The following is a 21,246-nucleotide window of genomic DNA, read 5'->3' on the forward strand; positions in this document are numbered from 1 at the left end:
ATAACATGCAATCCAATCTTAAATTTGATTATACAAATATGCATGATTGAAGGTAGATCTATACAGATGATTTCTTTAATAGTCACAATTTGAGGAGAAGCCATTCTTGTTTGTTTTAATGAAATAGGAGTACACAAGTAATCATTGAATTACATTTATATGATATGAAAATTGAATTGAAAGGTCAAACTAATAATTATTTATGCATAATCCAGTTTCAAATAAATTGACATTAAGAACTTTGCTAGGGGAGAGCATTCAAAAAGAAAATAATAGATGGGAGAAAACTCTAGCAGTGTCAAAAACTAGCACATCCTTTTTTGGGACATGGCATTGTCATTAATGCCAAGAATTGTTCCACAAACAAAAGATGTTTGTAAGGGAGCAGTTTTCTTTCTACATGGATCAGGTTTGTTATACAACTTTACTGTTTGTCTAGTTCTCCCTGTGAAAGTACAACAAGACACAGATATGTTACTATGTTTACCTTATTGCTAGTCCAAATAATTATGACGTCTTGAAAGGCTATCATATTTTTTTTCTTTGACGCCGACGATGTAAGGCGTCAAAGAAAAAAAATATAATAGCCTTTCAAGACGTCATAATTATTTGGACAACCATATTGCCTAATTGGTAGGAAGAATAGGAAATAAAATAATTTACTAGACTTGAAGACAATTTATAAAATCAATTTTCATATGATATTGGCTATTTTTCAGTAGAAATCTCTTAAAACAATCACTATTCATTTGGAATTATATGCCATCATTTAAGTACTAGCTTACTTAAAGAGCAACCCAAATCAACACACTGTCACACATAAGGGTTACAAAATTACAATGTTAACTTTAGTGTTCAAAGTTCATATGAGTTAAATTTTATACTAACACTGTTCAATTGTAAGGGCTAAAAACTATAGACTTTAGTGACTCAGCACAAGGTTTTTTTGGAATGTAAAGGTTGTTCAGGACTTTTTGTAAACAATAAACAATAGCACATCATGGACAAACAAGTGAGTAATCTATGTTTAAAATTTTATAACGAAAATCTCTGTATTAATCTGTGGATTTTCTGCAAAAATATTGGCTTTATTTGCCACAAAAACCCCATTTTCTATTCTCTATTAAATGCAATAAAACAATAAATAATATTGCTTTGAACAAAGTTTCCCTTTGGTATATGTACAAAATGGCACATCTTTATTATTCATTATCTTTATTTTTTTGATATTATTGCACTTTGAAAAGTTCATAATACACATGGATGCAGACAGGGTCATTATTTGGTCACCTTAAGGATGTTTGCTACTCTTGATTTTGACAGATATTCAGAATCCTCTAGTTTAATTCATGTAGTGCCAATAAAAACTTTGCCCACTTATCCCTACTTTTCTTTTCATGATTTTATTACACATAGTTTAAAATTCCAATCTTGAAAATCTTATATAATCCTTGTTATTTTTTCATTTTTTCATAGTTTTTAAAAGAAAAAAGGTGTTAATGTTAAATGTATGAAAAATCTACAGAGAATCATTTCCTGCCAAATTTTCAAATAGATTATATCTCAAAAACAAGTACACGGACCTTTATTTTTTTCTGCTTTTTAAATAACATTATTTATATGCTATCAATTTGTAACAGTATTTTAAAATGCTTGATATTTTAAAACAGGAGCGAACATCCTTAACACACCTATTATTTTATTAATTTTTATTCCAACAACAGAACATTTTCCTAATAACATTCTATATGTTATAATTCTATGTACCAGTAATTGATTTTTACAAAAATGTATAGCCTACGCAAAATACAATCAAATTTTATCTTCATAATAATGATTATAGGAGAGAGTATACTGGTTTGTGTCTGTCCCTGGGTCTTCCATCTGTCTGTCTCTGTTTCCTTCCATCCGTCTCATAACATGTTTGCCATATCTTTCTCAGGAACTAGAAATCTGAGAGTTTGCCTGAATTTAGTGTCAAGCTTCATGTGAGCATGTTCAGATTCATCACACATCAATTTTCTGTATACCGAATACTTATATTCTTACACATTGCCAATGTATGAAATTTTGTGGCATTTTTCTCATGAATTGTAAATCAATGCTTATTGAAATTTGGAATAAAGCTTAATCTTAGCAAATTATACCATGTGATGTGTTTTAACATTCATCAGTGATCAACTTTCTATTTACTGAATACTTTTAACTAGGGTATCTTAGTTAGCAATAGCTAACAGTTTAACTTGCTTTCCATTAGTTTTCACACAGTTGAATACACATAATACTTTAATTTTCTATTTATTTCAAGTATTGAATACAAAGATAGCATGATTAAAGATATAAATTTTTACATTCTGACTTTTGAAAAAAAAAAAAAATAACCAAATTGTTAAAATAATCTATTTATGATACTTTTATTGCAGGGGACACAGGTATAGGAATACAAGACTGGTTGAGATCGATTCTAGATGATGACTTTAAATTCCCTCATTTGAAGGTTATCTTTCCTACAGCTCCGTTAAGGTAATTTTGATACAAATGTAACAGTTGTCAAACATAATTACAAAATTTTTATAAAATATAAATTGGAGAGAAAGTTGAGAAAAAAGTAACATACTCAAAAGTGCAGATTACAATGTTGCACCATAATTAATTTTGATCTAAAGGTGTATTAGTTAATTCTTGTCAGTGCACTTGTTTGACTATAAATTTTAAAATAAGAAGATATGGTATACATACAACTATCCATCAGAGACCAAATGATGTAGATGTTAGCAACATTAAAATTTTGTTGTTACAATGTACCAATTTGTGGATTAAGGAAAAATTGCATTTCCTAGTAATTTGATTTCGATTTTTTTCAAAAGTTTGCATACAAGCCTTAGAAAACTTGTACTTTGTTGAATATTTAAATTTGTGGTTCACCTGTACCCTAGAAATCCACGAAAATTGGTATCCAACAAATAATAATGAATTCACAGTATAGGTCATGGTACAGCTTTCAAAAATGAGCAATGATTCATATTTAGCACATTTAATGTTTTATAACTGAATTAACTGAACTATTTTTTTGTTTTCATATTAAAATCATTTGTTAATTAGAAAATTTGCAAGATTTATTATAACTAAATCATAACTTAGTAAAAACTAATTACAAACAAATATTTTGTCATTTCTAGACCTTACACACCTAATAATGGAGGAAGAAGCTATGTATGGTTTGACAGGAAAAATATTTCTCCATTTGTATCTGAACATGAAACTTTAGATGAAACAGCTAAAAGTTTATCTCAGTTGATACAAACTGAAGTAGACAGTGGCATTCCTTTATCCAGAATTGTTATAGGTAATATATCAAACTTACATGTTCAGGACGAGAACATGATAATGTGATATGAATGAGAGTCTGGATGGGGTTTACAAAATAGAGAATTATGGCAAAAAAAATTAATGAATAGAGAAAAATGAGCAAAAAAAAAAAGAACAGAGAATAACTGTGGAAAATAAAAGAATAAGGTAATAAAATACTGATTACAGAAACGAACCATGTACAGAATAAAGGAATCATGTAATAACAAATTAATATAATAGTAAAATGATTTTCTTGAGAATTTTACAGAATAAGCGATATTTTTAAAGATAAATAAAAATGCCCCAAAATATTAAAGAATACAGAACTGAAGGACCCCATCCAGACCCTCATGAATATAAAAATATAAACCCTGCTTAGAACTATACCGACATGCTAAGCCAAATTTTTAACGTGTTAGTTCACAAGGTAACATTCCGCAGGAAGACATGCTACCCTACTGGGACACATTATTCTCACTCTGATCCGAATAAAGGATATAGTGAAGAAGCAGCAAATAAATACCAATTTTCAAGTCTTATGGTTTCACCCAGCTGGGATTTGAACCAACGAACTCCTGCACTTGAGGCAAGCATACTTCCATGACACCACCAAGGTGGTAAAAAAAAAAAAGTTCATTAATAAATGAATTTTGGCAAACAGCTAGAATAAAGTATTTCATGAGAAGCTTTCCATTGCCTAATAGTATGTAGGACCTGTCAATCAATAGTAAGTTCACCTGAGTAGGCAGAGCTTAGGACAATAGTCAATACAGCTGTTGTTAATATATTGTGGTTGACCCATCAATCAATACTAGTATGCCTACCTGAGCAGAGGGAGCTTAGCCTATAAGTAAACTGCACCCTCAAAGAATTTTATGAAAGGAATAGTTGAAAGACAACCAGATGTCAAAATTTAACCATTGTTGTCTACATAAAATAGAAATGTTATATGAATCCTTTTAAGAATTTTAGATTTTTTTCTTGTGTTATTCGATAGAATGTTTTTGTGGGAAGGCAGTGCTTATCACAACAGTTAACTGCATTCTTAAAGTGCCTAATGAAAGAAATACTTTTTGGACAATCAAATGTGAAAATTTTACCATTGTCATCTGCATGTAATAGAAGTATTGCATGATACCTTACAGGAATTTAATTTTCTTTCTTTGGTTCAATTGTATCCCGGCCTTTGTTATACGATGGAAAATGTTAGTGTTAGAATTGTATTTAGAAATATAAAATATAAACAATTGATCAGACCTGCCAACCTTCATGATTTAGGGGGGTGTTGACCTGAATTTTGAAATTCTTTATCATATAAACACCTCAAAGCAGACATTCAAATGAGTTAAAAGGATATTTAAGCACATAAATACTCATTCAAACAATGAAGTAGAAGATTTAAAGCACTTATGACAACATAAGAGGAGCAGTAGGTCCTCTTGCTCTTAGAATCGCCCATGTGACTGCATGATGTGACTGCACAGGATGTATTTTCCATCCCCACAACTAACAAAAACAAGATGTTCTATCTACATGCCACCTTATGTCACCAAGATATAGTCAATGAGGAAAGCCTCATTGACAACAGAAATCTATGTCCTCATATAATCAAGTTGGCAGAGTGGTCTAGGTCAGTGACCACAGTACAGAGAGGAGTTATCACAATGTCACAGAAGCATACATTCAAATCCTGATGAGGGAAGGACAAAAGTTTGCTACCACCAATTTGCAGTTCTATCATTGTTCGGCTAAATTTCAGACAAGAGATATATAAAGGTATTATTGGTATATCAATTATATAAAATGCATTATTTAACAGACATCATGGTCTACATGCAGATTTATGACTTTATTGTTTTAGGTGGATTTTCAATGGGAGGTGCTATGTCATTACACATGGGATACAGATATGTTCCACAAGTTCCAGGAGTATTTGCCCTGTCCAGTTTTCTAAATAATGGATCCTCAGTGTTTAAGGTGTGTTTTCCTATTAAACTGCAAAACAGATTTGATTTTTACAACACCTCATGACATCAGCAATGTAAACTTGAGTTAAACTTATACAGCAAATGTAAAATCAACCTTTTATTTACGGGTTTAATATTTTGGATGGATGAAAATCTTTCTCATGTAAAAGGTGTTTTTCAAAGTTGTAAGGTTTGTCATAAGGGGACAACCATTTGATATTCTGGGGGGGGGGGGGGGGGGGGGGGGGGCAGGGCAGGAGGATTTGTTTTGGATGGGTTATTTATTTTTGTGGACCAAAAGGACAGATTATTTATTTTCTGCACTGTTGAAGCATGATTTTTCATTTTCATTAAAACAAGGGACTGATTATCTATTTTCACAATTATATTTATAATATTTGAAAACATACAATTTTTAAATTCTTAAATAAATAACATAGTCAATTAAGTCAATCAGATTTAATCATCATCCTCTGCAAGTTAATCTTCTGAATTGCAAACTGCATATATTGCATACGTACAAGGTATTAAAGCTGGGCTGTAACTAGCCTCTTTTAAAAGTTGTCAAACATTTTCGTGTTTTTCGAAAACAAAATCAGCGAAGAGTCTTGGGTTCGCTGAAGGCCCCAAGAAGCTATAGAAAAAATGGCGCAAAATCATGCATTATGCGCGTTTCCCAGACCCTTTCTTAATCTGAAACGCAAGTTCTGTTTAAATTTTTTGACAATATTCTGGTCTCAAAGCAAAATATACAGATTCAGTGTAAGACTTTTAGTTTTTAGGGACAACATCAAAAGACCACTATGTAGGACAAAGCAAAAAATGTTTCAGTTTGCAGAAAAACCTTTTATGCCTGTCAATTATGTTTTTTTCAAATTAAGTTAAGAGGGGGCTGATTATCAATTATATAACTATGTCAAGTCAGTTTTTATAACACATTTCAATTACAACTTGATGTAGTTCCTAACTGGGATACAATTCAAAGTAGTTTGTAATAGACTAAAGGCCCTTAAATATAATAAAACTCAAGTTTAAAACATAATTATTAAATTACAAATAGAATGCAACACTAAGAGAATAGTCATAAAGAAGGGCAATCAATGAACAAAAGACAAACCCGGGTACAGATAAAACACAAAATGACAAACATTATAGACAATCAACACTGAAAAAATAAAAATAAATGAGAAACATGCATCTCAAAAAACAGGGGCTACATCATAGGGTGTACAGAACTTGCTTCTTGCAAGACACTTGCCGTGAAAACAATTTGATATGAAGACAAGCTTTTGTTTTGAAATTTCCAACATGAGGCATTTGCCTCAATGTAGTTACGGCCCTGTAATAAAAGTGAGGTAAATGTTCACGAGACAATATACCTCAAGTGAAATGAAACCCATTTTCAATTTTCAAATACATTAATATTTATATTATTAAAAGATTTGGGAAGTTTTTCCCAAAAAAATATGAAAAAAGACGAATTTTGGAAGAATCTGGTGCCATCTCATACTTCAGAATAGCATTAATAAAATGGCTTAAAAGACCTGCAAAGTTATTTTCAATACATTGTAAGTCAGGTTATTTATTTTCAAACTACCACAGAACAAACCATTCATTTTTGTTATTATCAAGGCTGAGAATATCAAATGGTCGTCCCCTAATGACCTTTCAGAAAGAAAAACACAGATTTACAGTCAAGCATTTATGAAAAATAAATACATAGATGACTTCAAAGACTCAATTATATGCAACTATTGATTACAAATACTTAAGATACAGCCTTAATATTTCGGACCACAGATAGAAATTATGTAGGATCTGTAATACAAGAATAAGATTTTTGATACCCCTGCTTAATGAATAAGAAGTGTAAATTTGTCGGAACATTGAGTCTGTTCATCTGCTCCTGTTGTTTGTTTGTCCATCGTTTCTTACCCCCTCCTCTCCTAAAACATGAAATTAGATTTAAATGAAACTTTGACAGAATCTTAAGTATTTATAGGTATTATCTTATTTTATGTTTTGATCCAACTGATTTCTATTGTTTCCCATATAGCTAAATGATTTTGCAATATATATCTGTAAAAGGGTTAGACCTTATAGCTGCAACTCCTCTAAAAAGAATGGCCTTATATTATTGAAACTTTCCTAGAATATTTCTTTATGTCATTGTGCAACTTATATATTAGTTATATATCAGAAACTTTTTGGGGGGTTTATGCAGTAGCACATGAACTTTTCCATATCTATACAATTGGGATCATTGTAATAAAGTAGTAGAGCCAGTAATCCCAATAATCGGCCTTGTAAAGGTGTATTTTTTAAAACTTAAATTATTTGAGTAAGTCTGTTGTGTATGTATTGCTAAATATATCTTTTTTGAAAGTATAAGAGAACTTGTATAGCTGCTTCATATTTATAAATACATTAGACAGATATAGGAAAAGATTTCATATTTTCATCCATTTTTATATGACCGCAAAAATTCTGCGTTCATATTTTGCTATTATGTCGTCGTCGTCGTCCGAAGACATTTGATTTCCGAACAATAACTTTAGTATAAGTGAATGGATCTCTATGAAATTTAAGCACAAGGTTCTATAGCACAAAAGGAAGGTTAGGATTGACTTTGGGGTTATGGTCCCAACTGTTTAGGAATTAGGGGTCAAAAAGGGGCCAAAAAATGCATTTTTCTAGTTTCAAAAAAATCAAACAGCATGATCAATAAACTTAGGGCATGTAGGTGAAAGAAATGAAGAAAATTTTCAACAACACATATATCTTGTTCATGTAGTTTTAAGACAGTCATATATAAAAAAAAAACTAGGAATAAACATTGGATGAGACACTATTGGGGTCCTAATGGGCAGGTATATCTTGCTTGATTTACATGTACAGGTATATGTCCATATAAATGTTCATATTTCCGTTACAATGTGAAACAATCAGATTTACTCCAAAAACTTGGTGTTCATGATGCAATCTGATTAGGGAATGTTATAACTTTTCAGTACTTTATTTTTTTAAATAATAGCTAGCATTGCAATGGTGGTATAATTTAAACCATTTTGTATAATCGAAAACATATTAATGATTCAGGAGAAAGGGATTTACGCACTGAAATTTAAAAGATAAGTTTTGTGATTTTAGAATGCGATTCTAAATGGGATTTTACTAAATTATTAATTTTACGTAAAAAAATCTAAGTGTTTTGTATATCTTAATACAAAATCCAAATTTCCTCAAGTCATGAACAAATTAAACTTTTTTTTTACCGCATTATAAAAATGGACATTCAATAACAGGTGCCCCAATTACGTTACGTGACTTTACATCGACATTTTCTCATTATGACGTTTACTGCCACAAGCCTGGAAATGTTATGGCGGGTCACATATTATTAAGTACCTGTACATGTAATACCAATGTCAGCGTTTATATTACAAAAGTGACAGAAATATGTAATTTTTACAATTTTTTACCTTAATCTATAAAGATTCATAAGGGATGGTCTATAAAGAAATACATGGTACCCAGGGAAGGCACTTTGAAAATTGGGTTACACTCTATAGAGGCAATTTAAGAATTCCTCTTTTATTTTCAATTGATGAAGTACTGCAAATTTAGCAATTATTGCGAGGTATTTATTAATGGGAATAATGCAACTGGATGAGTATTGCAATAATAAGAACTCACATTCTGATATCTTATAATAAATGCATGCAATAATTTCAGAATTTACAGTAGTCTTTAACATTTACCCATTACAAATGTTTTATAATGGTTGACAAGTATGGCAAGCCGTTTTACTATTTATTCTAACTTCAAGATATCTAATAAACTTTATAAGATATCTCATATAGTTTATAAGATATTTTATATACTTTATAAGATATCTTATATAGTTTATAAGATATCTTATATGGTTTACAAGATATCTCATATAATTTATAAGATATCTCATAATTTTCTTTATAAGATATTTTATAAATTATATGAGATATCTTATAAACTATATGAGATATCTTTTAAACTATATAAGATATCTTATAAACTATATGAGATATCTTATATAAAAAATATTTATAAGATATCTTATAAAGTATATAAGATATCTTATAAAGTTTATAAGATATCTTATACAAATTTGATTATATTAGATATCTTATATATAATATTAGATATCTTGAAGTTAGAATAAATAGTAAAATGGCTTGCCATAGACAAATCTTAAGAAATGATAAGTTATGTTGCTTGTTTTTTGGACGCCTCTGTCATTTTTGCTTATTCAAGTTTTTATCCACATTAAATTTGTAGAGACATAAAATGCTATCCATCTCATGATGTTGCATTTTCATTTCAGACATTAGAAACTGTAAGTGACAAATCAAAATTACCCAAGTTATTCTGTTGTCATGGTGACCTGGACCAACTTGTTTTACCAGAATGGGGACTGAATACAAACAAACAGTTAGAAGAGCTTGGAATATCAACAGAGTTTCATAAATTTAATTTTTATCATGAAATGAACTTTAAGGAAATCAGCATGTTGAGAGAATGGATTCTGAAATTAATACCAGAAAATTCAAGTCAATTGTGATATGAAATAATTGTGTTGTTTCTGAAGTACTGTACAATATATTCGGAAATTCTTATGCAGCAGTGATTGAGTTCAAGCCTTATATCAGATTGGCATGATTTGTTGTAGTTACTAGTTAGGCATGAAAACAAAAAAATCTAATCTCTCTAAAATAAAAAAAAATGATCAAAGCTTTTACGGTATTTATCCTTAATAGGTCTTTAATAATGAAACCAAAGATAAGTTTTTAAAATTCAATTTCATGTATGGTTAAAAGCATAGACAGTAAATAAGTGACACAAAATGTGATTGGTTTTTATTTGAAATTGAATTATTTTTAGAAGAAAATTTGTAAATAAAGAACATATATACCACTAATATGATTTCCATGCCTACAAGACATGTTTCTGGATTAAGTGTCATCAGGTACTTACACTCTTAACCAAATGTATGGAAAGTAAAAATATAAAACTTTGGAGAGCACAAGCAGGGCAGAACACTATAAATCATCCAATGTCACTTTTGCATGAGAGTAAAGGGGTATGTTTGTGTGAACATAAAACTGGGTAATTTTAACCCCATCAAAGTTTGTGCCTGTTCCAAAATTCTGACTATCTGTATCATATTCCTCATCTTTTGTTTGTTTGTGTGTCTGTTTTTAAGAGGAGCCAGATGTTTGTGGTTGATGTGGCCTATTGTACTATCCAATATTTTTTGTGTAAATGTAAAATGGTTTATTCCCAACCAAATTTTGTGCCTGCACCAAGTCAGGTAATCTAGACCATGTGTTGTTCATTATTTTTTTTTGTCCTCGTTTGAACATCATTTTTGTGCAAACAAAAGATTGATCAAAGTGTTTTGTTGTACTATCCAATATTTTTGGTAATTTCTATTACCGGTATACTTTTTACGTATTATTTGCCTAATGGGAATTAAAACCTTAGCTTAAGTTCAATTTAATTTTTGTTTTAAAAATTGAAATAAATAGAAAGTGGAAATGATTAGAAGCAGCATTTTATTAAGTTCTGCACAATATTTTTAGTAGTATAGAAACTCATCATAGATACCAGGATTAAAAATTTGTACACCAGACTTGCATTTCGTCTACAAAAGACTCATCAGTGACGCTCAAATAAAAAAAATCATTTAGGCCAAATGAAGTACGAATTTGAAGAGCATGGAGGACTCAAAATTCTGAAAGGTTTTTGCCAGATACAGCCAAGGTAATCTTTTCCTTGGGTTAGAAAATCCTAAGTATTTTGAATTATTATGTATGATATATATAGGGCAAATTCTTACCTCTTTGTATCTTTAAATACTGGCAATACTTATTTATGGTATTACTTAATTTTCCATGTCTTATTATTTTTCAAAAGAATAAAGGAAAGAAAGAAATTTCTAGACAAAACATATATTTCAATTATCCCAATACTGAATACCTGGATACTGAGTGGATGGTATCACCAGAGATTGATAGTTCAGCAATAGCAGTAGAGACCCTATAGTAGTAAAATTTATCTGTTTGATATTATTTCTGTATTCACAACTCATGCTTGAAATGCTCATAGGTTGCATTGAATTGTAATTTTGTATAACATATATGTGACCTGCCATGGCATTTCCAGGCTCATGGCGGAAAACGTCATTATGAGAAAATGTCAATGCAAAGTCACGTAACGTAATCGGGACACTTGTTATTGAATGTCCAATTATATTTGTTATTGAACGTCCAATTATATCATGAGGTAATATAAAGTTTAATTTTTTCATGACGGGAGGTAATTTGAATTTTATATTAAGATATACAAAACAAGTAGAACTTTTACCTAAAATTAATTATTTAGGTTGAAATCCCTTTTAGAATCGTGTTCTAAATTCGCACAATTTATCTTTTAGATTTAACTGCGTAAATCACTTTTTCCTGAATCCTTAATACGTGTTCGAATATATAAAATGGTTAAAACTATGTGACCATTGCGAGATATTATTCATGAAAATGAAGTACTGAAAAATTATAACTTTCCTGAAATAGATTGCAGAATAGACACCAAGTTTTTGGAGTAAATCTCATTGTTTAACATTGTAAGGGAAAATATGAACATATTTATGGACATATACTGGTACATGTTAATGAAGCAAGATTAGGACCCCAATAGTGTCTCATCACATATTTAGTCCTAGATTTTTTTTTTATCTATGACTGTCTTAGAACTACATCAACAAGATGTATGGGTTGTTGAAAGTTTTAATGCATCCCTTTCACTAACATGTCCTAATATTATTCATAATTCTATTTGATTTTTCATCTTACTCTGCATTAACAGATCTTTGATTTAATCACTTTGTCAGGATACATGTACAATATGTATTCACAATAAGATAATAGATGAACATTAGAAAAAATATCAAATAATATACAGCTCCTTGATGGTATATTATATATCTTGGTATTCACTTTCTTAGTATTGATGTAGTTTTCCTTACGAAAGAAAGAAAATGTTTAGAGCTCTTTTCCTAATGCTTGTAATTTAAAGGTTTGGTTGACTTGCTTGCTTTGTTTGTATAAATGTTTGCAGATGTCAATCCTAATTACAAGATTACAAGATCGGTTGCAAGTTTGTAAAATAGCGTCTGCATCATTTTATGAAAGAAGGACAGAGAAACAAATGTACAGTTAGGATTTAAAACAATCACTAACATTAGTTTTCTAGATTCTAATGTTTTTTTATCTCCCTTTTTATTTACGTTAATTTTTATATTCATCTTACTTATCTTCAATCTTACGTAATTCGAAATTTTCTATTTACTGTGACTGGATGTTTTTAAAGGAGATTTGCTACAAAGACATGTGTTGATAAAATTTGAAAGCACAGTGACAATTTAGCCCAACTCTTACTTGATCCTTTTTTTCATATATACAATCAAATTTTACAGCTAAATAAAGGCAACAGTAGTATACCGCTGTTCAAAAGTCATAAATAGATTGAGAGGAAACAAATCCGGGTTATAAACTAAAGGCAACAGTAGTATACCGTTGTTCAAAAGTCATAAACTAGACAGCCCAAACTATATCAAAAGAGACCATCATTATCATACATTTGGAGCCAGTTTACAAACGCTACTCTCTTCGTTGAAAGTTATATTTTTCTTATTTACAGATAGTAGGGTGCCCAATGTCCAAAAAGTCCTCTAGTTAAATAGTTTAAGTTAACGAATAACACACGGCTAATTGTTTTTGGCAAATTATAGGAAAATCATTATATTTTAGAATCATGATTGTCGTCGTATGTTCCCGTGGTCACGATTTTCTAAATTTCGTGTTTTTACAGGATACCCCCTGATACCGTATTGTACGGGGAAACATTTACATGAAAAATAAAATTATTGCGGTCTTTAATTGTTGGTGGTTGAAATAGAACTCAGAATATAGTATATAAATTATAAATGTTGTTTGTTAGACCACTCTACCAAGAAATTTGTTTTGCATGCATACCTCGGTGTGATGACAACAAAAATGTACCACCGTGCGTGCTATGAATTATACACCAGCAGGCACAACTGCATTAAAGTCAAAGCTGAATATGCATGTTCAATCTTTCTACCATGTCTTCAATTGGAATGTTTGTTTTTTCTCTCTCTGAAAACAATACATTTAAAGAAGATCGGTAGTTTAAAATTATATAATCAGCTATAAGATAAGATAAGATAAGAAAACTTGATTTTGATTCGGCATAAGTTAAAAGACACAACACAAGCTCTAAGGAGCTTTTGACCGAATATAAAAACATATACATAACATAAAAAGAGTCTAATTTGACATATAAAACAACCTGTTATACGAAGTTAAATCTCACTTACATAGCATGCAATAAAAATTTAGCAACAAATTTAAAATGAAATAAAACATGATAGACCAGAGCAACCAAAAGCAATATAAATAATAAACATCTCAAGAATTATCTGCAAGCAGAACAGCGACATTCCAAACCGCTCCAGGACTGAACAAGACTTTTAAAATGTGAAAAAATATTTTCAGTCCTGAAATGGTTTGGAAGGCTGTTCCATAAAGTAGCGGCAGCAAATTTGAAAGATTTTTTACCGTAACGGGTTGACTTTACCTGTGGAACATCCAGAATATTTACATACCTGAAAGAATACTTAGATTTTTTGACACTCACCAAATTTTGTAAGCACACAGGAGCTATATTATTTATAATCTTAAAAGTTTCTAGAGCCATTGTTCTAATCCGTCTAATCTGCAAGGAGGGCACATTAGCTTTAAGTGAGAGGTCCTCGTAGGGGCTGGTTAAATCCTCATATACAAAACGGAGTGCTCTTTCCTGCACCTTTTCTAATTTTTTGGAATTTTTCTCAGTGCAAAAATGCCATGCCAAAGGACAAAAATTAAAATTACTAAGAATAAAGGTATGAAAAATAGTAAGTTTACTAAGTCTATCCAAAACTGAGCCCAAACGTTTTAAAACATTTAATTGCTGTGATGCCCTCCTACAGATTGAGCTGATATGAACATCAAAATTTAACTGATAGTCAATTTCAATGCCTAACAATTTTACTGTTTTTTCATATGTAAGGTTCGAGTTTTGAATATGTATAGATGGGTTTTGTTCAAAGGTCTTTTTGCCAACAGCCAACATTTGAAACTTGTCGGGATTTGCTTGCATTTTATACACCCGGAACCACTCAATAAGTATTTTTGACTCAGATTCCAAAGTTGAAATTAATAAATCAAAATCTGGAGTACAGAAAGACAAAGTATTGTCATCTGCATAGTTATATAAACTACCATTTTTAACAAAAAGAAAAATATCATTTATAAATATGTTAAACAACAATGGCCCTAGTATAGAACCCTGTGGTACGCCTTTATGGATGTCAGCCCAACCACTCAGAACATTGTTGACTTTAATTTGTTGTTTACGATTAGATAAATAGGACTTTAAAAGAGCAACTGCATGGGGGGATACACCATATGCTGATAATTTATCTAGCAAGATATTGTGAGGCAGGCAGTCAAAAGCCTTAGAAAGATCCATTAATACCGCTGCAATGTACTGGTTTTTATCAAGAGCTTCACGCCAATCTTCTAACACTCTGAGAAGTGTGGTCTGACATCCATGTCCACGTCTAAAAGCACACAAAAAAGGATTAAATATTTTATCAAAGTATTCAGTTAGTTGAATTTCATATATTTTTTCAAAGATTTTAGAAAATATGGGTAAGACACTAACTGGTCTATAGTTTGTTTTTAATAATGGGTCACTCTTTTTATGAAGGGGGGTCACTTGGGCTTCTTTAAGTTTATCACGGAAACAGTTATATTCAATTGACAAATTTACAAGAGTTGTCAGCTGTGGTGCAATATAAGATTTACAATTTTTTACTATTTTTGCTGGAATACCATCAGCTCCTGTAGCCTTCTTGATGTTTATTTTATTCAAGATTTTATTAACATTTTCGTTAGATACTTTCTTAAATTCAAAGTCAGAAACATGCTTTCTGTTACTCAAAATTTCTTTTATACTTGGGTGATTTGAGGGGTCATATACCACATCTGCTCCAATTTTGTCTGCTACTGTGGAGAAAAATTTATTAAAAACATTTGAAACTTCATTTGGACTATTTACAATTTTGTCATTTTCACACAATAAGATTTTTTGTTCTCCACAGTTCCCCTTTTTTGAGAAAAATGGTTTGACTGTTTTCCAAAACTCGCATGATTTTGACCCACCAGAGCAACGTTCTAAAAAGTATACTTTTATTGATTTTCTCTTTATCTTAGTTACCAAATTTCTTTGTTTTCTAAATTTCTCCCAATTTTTGTCACTCCGGTTTTTAGTATATTGTGAATAAAGCATTTGTTTTCTATATATGGCCCCTCTCAGTTCTTTATTCATACATGGCACTGGTTTTCTTCTTTGACACCTAGATTTGACAGATGCATGTTTATTTAATATATTTTTTAAATCTTTTTCATAATCATCATAAATACTATTTAAATCTTTCTCGGTACAGTTTTCTGAAATCTTTATTTTCTGTAAATCATTTGTAAATTTGTCAATATCAAAAGTTTTGTAACTTTTATATGTTACGTCCCTGCATTTTTGTGCAGGTAAATTCCCTTTCACAACTGTAGAAATAATATTGTGACAGTCACTAACACCATTTGGACTATTTGTTGTTTTGAAACACAAATTCTTTTTACTTGTAATAATAACATCCACAAGGGATGGGTTACAACCCTTTTTTTAAAAAAAAAGCTATAAAAGGCCCTGACAAGACAAATTGTGAAACAATCCAAGCGAAAATAGACTTACGGCATTCTGGGGTTGGCAGGAGAATTTATGTGCCGGATTGACCATTTATTTTCACCTGTTGATACGCATGCTTATTTTTTTTTAACTTTTGAACACATTTGTATCCTCAACTTTCTTGCATTTCATGTTACATTATATACATTTTATCCTGTCTTGTGCAAAACCTGACAGACATGTACACCTTGCAAGGATACCATATACTAGTAACCAAATATAGTTATCCTAGAACTCATGATAAATGAGGCATTCACTTGACGATAAAAAATACATTTTTTTTAGCAGTCACTTAACTATGAAAAATATGTCAAGGACAATTGTCATATGCCATACGGAACTTTCGTAACACAACGTATCGAAATGCAATATGAATCTTCCAAATAGTTTACGCCGGTGCTGCCGCCACCACCATCATATTGAATTCTCTATGCCTCACAATCTGCGACTCGAATGCAAGTTAAACAATGAACAACTGAAATGAGCTCACTAACCTAGACATGGTCGGTGAACTTTCAAACTAACAGTAGACAATGAAACGTAATAGCTACTACTAGCTCCAGCAATTTTTCTATGTTGTTTACAAGTGTTTGTAGAATACATCGATGCTGTACATAACCGTCTGTTTATAGATAATCTTTAACTGCATGTCAATTGTATAGTCAATTTATGCTCAATTAGTCATATAAGTGTTAAAGATGGAGTGATAAACCTGTTTCTAATTGTCATAGTTGTTTTCATATCTTTGACAGACACCCTTCTCCTTTTTCACCGTTTGCAGTATTTCTCAGTACTATATGGCAAATATATACATAGACCTTCTATTATAATTCATTATGCGTTAATATTACACCAGTTTTGGAACAAAGTACGATTGTATGTGCGTCCACACTCACCAAAAGAAAATTTGATATTAACCAGAAAATCATTACGAACACCTTCTATCTAAAGACGGAAAAAATAAAATTTTGGGAGGGCAACTTATAAATGTTAATATCTAAAAAATATCTCTAGATATCACTTGTATCGAATCTTATGTAAAAATTTGGAAATTTTAATGGGTCAAGGTTACTGTTATTTAAGAGCTGACTGAACATTGTAAATGTGCACACTATAAATACAAATGTCAATCTCGAAATTTATTTTGCAACAGAAATATCAAATTAGTCCTAAATATAGAAACTATCGTTATAATCCTTTAAATCATTCTAATTTATTTCGCTCTTAACGCATATATGTACGGGCTGCGAGCTGTCTAAATGTGACTCTGCGTTTTTCCTGATATTTTAGATTTGACCTTTGACCCAAATTTAAGAAAATCGTGACCACTGTAGACAACGACGAAATCGATATTTCGATGAGGCTTGTTGTCCTCTTTCCAATGATATAAAATACAGCCGTGTGTTATTCCGTTAACCCAAATCGATCAAATTCGTTGACTGGGCACCTTGCTAAGAGTGACCAAGTTGTCTTTGCGCCGAGTTTAAGTTCTACAATCGGAATTAATAAAAATGTCGGGAATGTTTACTTGCTTTCTACCATCTTCGTCAATTTAGTTGTTGTATCAATTTTTAGTTTTTTTTTTGTTATTAAAACCAGGCAAACGTATTCGAAAATTTTAATACTTCAGTTTAAAGGGGCATTAGCTGTCAAATTCATGATCACCGATTTGACTCAAATTCTCATATTTGAATTATAACATACTAAAACGTATATCCCAGTTATAACAAGTCTAAAATAAACAATTTACAATGCATGGGCTCGATAATATGTATCAGGATTTCGTTTGTATTTTAGTCTAGACGCCATCTAATTATCCATCGAGTTGACCTCCGAAGACTGCCAACGGTCATATAACCCGATGAAAACATAAATATAGATATAAATAGACAGCGAACTCGTGCAATTGGATTTTTCTAGGTCTGTTTGATTTCATATTATAGGTTACAAATATATGTTAATCATCGCGTTTACCTGTATAAGAATGAGTTTTTATACGACCGCAAATGTAGTATTTTGTTATGGTGTTGTCTGCGTCTGCGTCTGAAGACATTTTGGATCGCCGACAATAACTTCAGTATATTAAGTTCATGGATCTCTATGAAATATTAGCACAATGTTCTATACCACTAAAGGGTGATTGGGATTGTTTTTGGGGCTATTGTTCTTGCGGTTTTGTAATTAGTGGCATAAAAAGGTCAGTTTTACTGGTTCGTGGAAAATCAATTCGCAGACAATAACTTTAGTGTAAGTGTATGGATGTGTAAGAAATTTTAGTACAAGGTTCCATTCCACAATAGAAGGGTTGGGATTAATTTTGGGGGTGATTGTATTAGCGGTTTTGTAATTAGGGGCCAGAAAGAAGCCCAAAACAATTATTTGTCTGGTTTTAAGACAATAACTTGAGTATAAGAAATATTTATGTGGCCAATATTTTAGCACAAGGTTCCACAACACAATAGGAAGGTTGGGATTAATTTTGGGGGTTATTGTCATAGCTGTTAAGGAATTAGGGGCAAAAAAGGGTCTAACAAAAACAATTTTTTGTCAGGTTCACAGACATTAACTTGAGTATAAGTGTATGGATCTCAATTAAATTTTAGCACAAGGTTCCATACCACAATAGGAAGGTTGGGATTTATTTTGGGGGTTATTGTCGTAGCTGTTTAGGAATTAGGGGCCAAAAAGTGGCCAAAAATAAGCATTTTTCATGTTTCAGGACAATAATTGGTGTATAAGAGTATAGATTTCTATGAAATTTTACCACAAGGGTCCATGCTTCAAAAGGAAAATTTGGAATGAGTTTTGAAGGGTCGTGGCCCATATCGTTTAATAATTAGGGGTCGAAAAGGGGCAGAAAACAACTATTTTTTTGGTTTGCAGGCACTAACTTGAGTATAAGTGTATTGATCTCTATTCAATTTTAGCAAAAGGTTCCATACCACAATATGAAGGTCGGGGTTTATTTTGGGGGATTATTATAGTAGCTGTTTAGGAATTAGGGGCCAAAAAGGCCTAACAAAAACAATTATTTGTCTGGTTCACAGACAATAACTTGAGTATACATGTAACTGTATAGATCTCTATTAGGTTCCATACCACAATAGGAAGGTTGAGATTTATTTTGGTTATTTTGTTGTAGCTGTTTAGTAATCAAGGGCCAAAAAGGGGTCAAAAACAAGCATTTTTCATGTTTCAGGACACAATTTTGTGTATTAGAGTATGGATTTATATGAAATTTTACTACAAAGATCCATACTTTAAAAGGAAAGTTGGGATTGATTTTAGGGGTCATGGTCCAAACCGTTTAATAATAACACCTGAAAAGGGGCCAAAAACTAGGGTTCCAAATTGAACATTGTTTAATTTCATCAAAAATTAAATTAAGTTATTTGTGTTATTTGATATGGTCAATCCAACAGTGTTTTAAATTTTTTGAGTTTTCAAAGTTGGTCCAAATTTGGGTCCAAAATTAAAATTTGTTTGATTTCTTCAAAAATTAAATCATTTGTGTTCTTTAATGTGTGCAATCTAACAGTGTTTTAAATTTGAATGTAACACAATTATAATTGGAGTGACAGATGTATTTGAAAATTTTGTGTTTCCTAAGTGCTGTTGATGATAAAGTCTGTAGGAAGGTATAAATATAGTTTGAAATTTACTGTTCATTATTAGATATTTTGAAGATATTTACAGATAAGTTTTAAAGATTTTTCAAAGACATTGTATTATGATAAATGATGTTTTGGAAATTATTTTTTTTTTATCTTTTCGTTGGTAAATTGTTTGAAGAATTTTGTGATAGGTTTGTTTGTTATTCTGTATGAACTAATTTTCTGAATGCTATATATATTTTTTTTAGTCCCCTTCAAGTTTGCACTCTGTCCATCTGTCTGTCCATCCGTCAGTCCACACTTTTTTCTTCGTGCTTGAAGATATTGATTTGATATTTGTTGTTTTCAAATAAGTATGCTAACTTTGTAACTTCTTTTCAACATTTTCACGGAAAAAGTTTGAAAAAGTTCATAAAAGTTTATTGTGCCCATCTGAAATTTTGATTCAAACTTAGAAATTTCGATTGCATGGTTTGAATTTTTTACCACTATCCTTTGGAGACTCGTAGTCAGTCACCGAGATATCACAAACCCAATATCCTTGACATCGTTACTATTACATACATTGTTATACATTCTCTTAAGATGAATTATATATTTTTTTACCAAACAAAACTCCTCATGCAAAATAGTCTCATACCTTGTTATTAACACATTTTGCATTTTCAGAAAAGTATTTTGATTGAAGCAAATGCATGTATGTATAAAAACTAATATAATTGATATATACGCAAATATAATTTACGAATAAAAAATATCCATAATATTCTAAGAACTTGTTACAGCTTGGTATCTAACCACTTGGCACTTACTGCAACACATTGTGTTTCTTAGTTTGTTGTGATATCATGCTGTCTCATTGACTTCCCTTATATATTTTTGGTATAAAGACCATTTATCAGTAGTTTCGTGGAATATTAAGTATATGATCAATAGAATTGTTGATGCGCTATGTTAGTCATTGCCTGTTGTTTTAATGGCAAAACAAACATTGATGAATATTGTCACGTAATATGATAAATGCAGTATAGTTTTGTCTTCATAAATATAATTTGCCTTTGACATAATTGACTTATTTTCAAAATGTATCTTTGAAAATTGTCGATACCCTCCTTCATTCCTGACTTCTTACAAAACTACAAGGGAAGGTATCACTTGGATATATTAGTAAGATACGGATCTATCTAAAAAGTAAACATTTCTGCTGTTTAACCTTGTCCGCAATGCAGTGGAATTCTAAAACTTTGTCATCAAACATGGAGTAAAAATAGAATCATCACATAATGAAGAAACATTGTTTTACAGAGACTTATTTGTTTCTTTATGTCGATGACATATCAGTTATGGATAGCGGCGTATATACTTTGTGAAAGATTTCAGTAATTGTCACAACCCATTTATTAGAA

At 31.0% G+C, this 21,246-nt stretch overlaps 1 protein-coding gene across 1 annotated transcript; it reads left to right on the forward strand.

Annotated features, from left to right (window-relative positions):
• Positions 1-286: 286 nt before the first annotated feature.
• On the forward strand, positions 287-10,275 carry LOC127698412 (lysophospholipase-like protein 1). Its single transcript, XM_052201879.1, has 5 exons — positions 287-409; positions 2,424-2,523; positions 3,180-3,346; positions 5,213-5,328; positions 9,682-10,275. The coding sequence occupies exons 1-5, from the start codon at positions 328-330 to the stop codon at positions 9,916-9,918; spliced, it is 702 nt and encodes a 233-aa protein (XP_052057839.1). The 5' UTR covers positions 287-327; the 3' UTR covers positions 9,919-10,275.
• Positions 10,276-21,246: the final 10,971 nt, after the last annotated feature.

The sequence above is a fragment of the Mytilus californianus genome, unplaced genomic scaffold (assembly GCF_021869535.1).
Source record: "Mytilus californianus isolate M0D057914Y unplaced genomic scaffold, xbMytCali1.0.p SCAF_4, whole genome shotgun sequence".
Taxonomy (NCBI): domain Eukaryota; kingdom Metazoa; phylum Mollusca; class Bivalvia; order Mytilida; family Mytilidae; genus Mytilus; species Mytilus californianus.

Coding starts and splice junctions, on each gene's coding strand:
- LOC127698412 (XM_052201879.1), top strand. CDS start 328: ATGGCATTGTCATTAATGCCAAGAATTGTTCCACAAACAAAAGATGTT. Junction 3,347..5,212: donor TTTATCCAGAATTGTTATAG/GTAATATATCAA, acceptor TTATTGTTTTAG/GTGGATTTTCAATGGGAGGT. Junction 5,329..9,681: donor ATGGATCCTCAGTGTTTAAG/GTGTGTTTTCCT, acceptor TTTTCATTTCAG/ACATTAGAAACTGTAAGTGA.